This window comes from Orycteropus afer, unplaced genomic scaffold (genome assembly GCF_000298275.1).
Source record: "Orycteropus afer afer isolate SDZICR_OR568_19922 unplaced genomic scaffold, OryAfe1.0 scaffold00886, whole genome shotgun sequence".
NCBI lineage: Eukaryota > Metazoa > Chordata > Mammalia > Tubulidentata > Orycteropodidae > Orycteropus > Orycteropus afer.
Genome location: NW_006922473.1, coordinates 491,550 through 495,451, shown reverse-complemented (window position 1 = coordinate 495,451; position 3,902 = coordinate 491,550). Strand labels below are relative to the sequence as shown.

Genomic DNA, 3,902 nt, shown 5'->3' with positions numbered 1-3,902 from the left:
AAAAAAAACAAGTTTTAGGGGCATATTTCACTTGATGGTTGACACCATTTTATCAACCACATGAGTCCATTTGATTTCATTTAACGTTTGCCAACTGTGTGTGTCTCTGTAGGGCTATGTCCCACTGTGTACCTGTGTCCCTATTTGTCTATGCAGCCTTCTGCAGGGCCCATGACATCTGTGCAATGTCCTGTGTGCCTGGTGCCAATGCAAGTGACTGTGTGCTGAGTGCATCTTCAGGCCTGTCCCCTGGGGTCTGTGTTTATGGGGGGAATCCGTGTATTTGGGGGAGGGGGACCTGTATACATGTGGAGGGTGGTCTGTGTATACAGCAGTGTCCCACCCAGACTGTGTCTTGCCCCAAGAGCATCATCTATTTGCACTTGTGCACATAGTAGCCGGTGACATAGCCCAGGATGAAGACGACCCAGAAGAGGGCCACTCCGCCCAACACCTTCATGGTGATACCCAGCTTGCCCGTGCACAGCTTCCGGCAGACCCTCTCACAGCGAGAGGCCTCCCCACTGTTGGCCACGGCCACCACGTTAACTTCATCTCGGCTGCTGTCCTTCCACCGGCTGTACTGGACACCGCTGTCCTGGGGCTGCATGCTCGCGCCCTCCGCCCCCGGCCGCTCCTAGTGCGCGGCCCGACGTGTCGGTCTCCCGCCCAGGAGGGGTGGCCTCGAAGGGGCTATAGTCTTTTAAAAATTATGATTTTTTCCTATTTGGCAAAACTTCTCATAGAGAATATGTTACATGAAAATTATTTAATAATTAATAAATGGAAGTGGTTTTGTTGTTGTTGTTAAGTGCTGCTCTGGTGGCATAGTGCTTAAGGCATTTGACTGCCAACCAGAAGGCTGTGGCTTCAACCCAACAGCCACTCCTTGGAAGGAAGATTGGGCGATCTACTTCCATAGAGATACTGCCTTGGAAACCCAAGGAGAGGTAGCTATGAGTCAAATCGACTCAAAGTTAGTGAGTCTTTTTTTAAGTTAGGCGTGGTTGAGTTGGTTCTAAAAAACAGTGACCCTACATACAACAGAACAAAACATTGACCAGTACTGCACCATCCTCACTATTGTTGCTATAATTGAGCCCATTGTTGCAGTCCCTGTGTCAATCAATCCATCTTGCTGAGGGTCTTCCTGTTTTTCACTAACTCTCTACTTTCCAAGTATGATGTCCTTCTCCAGGGACTCATCTCTCCTGATAACATGTTAAAGTACAAGAGATGAAGTCTCATCATCCTTGATGCAGAGGAGCATTCTGAAGGTACTTCTTCCAAGACAGATGTTTTTGTTCTTCTTGAAGTCAGTGGTATATCCAGTATTCTTTGACAACACCATAATTCAAATGCACTGATTCTTCTTCAGTTTTCCTTATTCATTGTCCAGGTTTCATTTGCATATGAGGTGATAGAAAACAGCATGGCTTGGGGCAAGCACACTTTAGTCTTCAAAGTGACATCATTATTCTTTAATACTTTAAAGAGTCCTTTTGCAGCAGATTCCCCCAGTACAATATGTCATTTGATTTCTTGACTGCTGCTTCCATGGGCATTGATTGAGGATCTAAGTAAGATGAAATCCTTGACAATTTCAATCTTTTCTCCATTTATCATTATATTGTTTATTGGTCCAGCTGTGACAATCTTAGTTTTCTTTATATTAAAGTATAATCCATACTGAAGGCTGTATAGTCTTTAATCTTTTATTAGTAAGGGCTTCAAGTCATCTTCATTTTCTGCAACCAAGGTTGTGGCAAATCACAGGTTGTCTATGAACCTTCTTCGAATCTTTATGCTGTCTTCTTAACATAGTCCAGATTCTTGGATTATTTGCTCAGAATACAAATTTATCATATGCCACCTCTTGACATAGTTTAATGATGAATAAGAATATTGAAAGAATATGAATCTTTCCTGATTTTGTACCATAGGGTCTCTCCTTGTTCTGTTTGAAACATTGCTTCTTGATTTATGTACAGGTTCCTCATGAACACAATGTTTCCAAGAATTCTCATTCTTTGCAATATTATCTAAATTTCTTATGATCCACACAGTCTAATACCTTGGAGCTCTTTGGTGGTGTAATACCTAAGGCATTTGACAGCTAACCAGAAGCCTACCAGTTCAAACTCACCAACCACTCCTTAGAAGGAAGACTGGGCAATGTACTTCTGTAGAGATATTACCTGGGAAACCCAAGGCAGGGTTGCTATGAGTAGGGGCCTATTGATGGCAATGAGTTTTTTTTTTTTTTTTTGGGGGGGGGGGGTCAGTAAAGCACAAATATCTTTCTGATGTTCTGTGCTTTCAGCCAAAATCCATCTGATATCAGCAATGATATCTTTCATTTCACATCCTCTTCTGAATGTGGCTTGAATTTCTGTCAGTTCACTGTAGATGTACTGCTGCAACCATTTTTAAATTATCTTCAGCAAAAAAAAAATTTTACTTGTATGTGACATTAATAGTATTATTTGAAGGTTCTTTGGAATGGGCACAAATATAGGTCTCTTTCAGTAAGTTGGCCAGGTACCTGTCTTCCAAATTTTTTTTTTTTTGCATAAGTAAGTGAATGCTTCCAACCTAGCACCCATTTGTTGAAAAATCTCAAACATCATTCCGTTAATTTGTGTAGCCTTGTTTTTCACCAGTCTTGATCATATGCTACCTCCTGAGATAATTTAATGCCAATCAATTCTTTTTGGTACACTGACTACATGTATTTCTTCCATCTTCTTTTAATGCTTCCTGCCTCATTTAAAACCAGGGTTATTAGATTTTAAACACTTGATTATTCATCAAATAATTAAACCACATTCTTTATGCATTTTTCTCCAACATTGTTTAAAGCAATTATTAATCATTTGGATTAATATTTCCTGTATTTATTTTCTATTTGTTTAATATCTTATTTTTTTTTTTAATTTTTTTCTTCCCTCTCTTTTTTTGTCTTTTCAAGCTTTACTAAGGCCTTTTATGTGAGTCCACTTTCTCTCATCTCTTAACACTTCCCTTATACTTAAAAAAAAAAAAAAATAGTTGTTACACTGGAGTAGGCAATATGCACTTATATTTATATTGGCTGTAAGTCTACTTCCAAATAATAGAAGACTGTTTCATGTTTATTACAGGCATATTATAACAGAATGCTCCAAGTTCTTTCCTCCCTCCCTTATAATGTTGCTTTCATTTATTCCATTATCCATATCTTATAGATATAGTTGAGTACATAACAGTACAGATAGAACTAGCTATATGTATGCATACACATATGTTCATAGAGAACATAGTTATGGATACTTCTCAGTCATAACCAACTATCAGTATGAATAGTTTTCTGGGTTTGAAAGCTTAGGTCATTACTCATTCTCATCAGAAAATTCAGTCTATTGGTGCCATGAAGTTTATGTTCTGCATCCTAGTCACATGGGTAGTGTTGGGGTGTTAAAGGCTTTTGAGTGGTCTTCTAAGATAAAACTATTGTTCTGTACTCATTTGGAGCAAAAGACAAAGAAGGTATCAAAAGTGTCAAAGAAGAAACTAGTCTGTAAGGCTAGTAATCTACACAAACCACCACCTCATCCACCCTGAGACCAGAAAACCTAGATAGCACAAACCTTTCTGATCAAAGTGACAATAGATGGGCCCTGATTGTTTTTGTTTTCTTTGTTAAGTGTCATCAAGTCATTTCTGACTCATAGCGACCCTATGCACAGAAAAAATGAAACACTGCCCGATCCCGCACCAGCCCTACAATCCCTGCTATACTTGAGCCCATTATTGCAGCCCATCATATCGTTGAAGGCCTCCCCCTCTTTCGTCGACCCTCCACCCTACCAAGCATGACATCCTTCTCCAGGGAATGATCCCTTCTGACAACATGACCAAAA

The 3,902-nt window shown here is 39.9% G+C and overlaps 1 protein-coding gene across 1 annotated transcript; it reads right to left on the bottom strand.

Annotated features, from left to right (window-relative positions):
* Window positions 1-373: 373 nt before the first annotated feature.
* LOC103212222 (small integral membrane protein 1-like) lies at window positions 374-610 on the bottom strand. The gene has a single exon (XM_007958226.1). It carries the CDS (start codon window positions 608-610, stop codon window positions 374-376), a length of 237 nt encoding a protein of 78 aa, XP_007956417.1.
* Window positions 611-3,902: the final 3,292 nt, after the last annotated feature.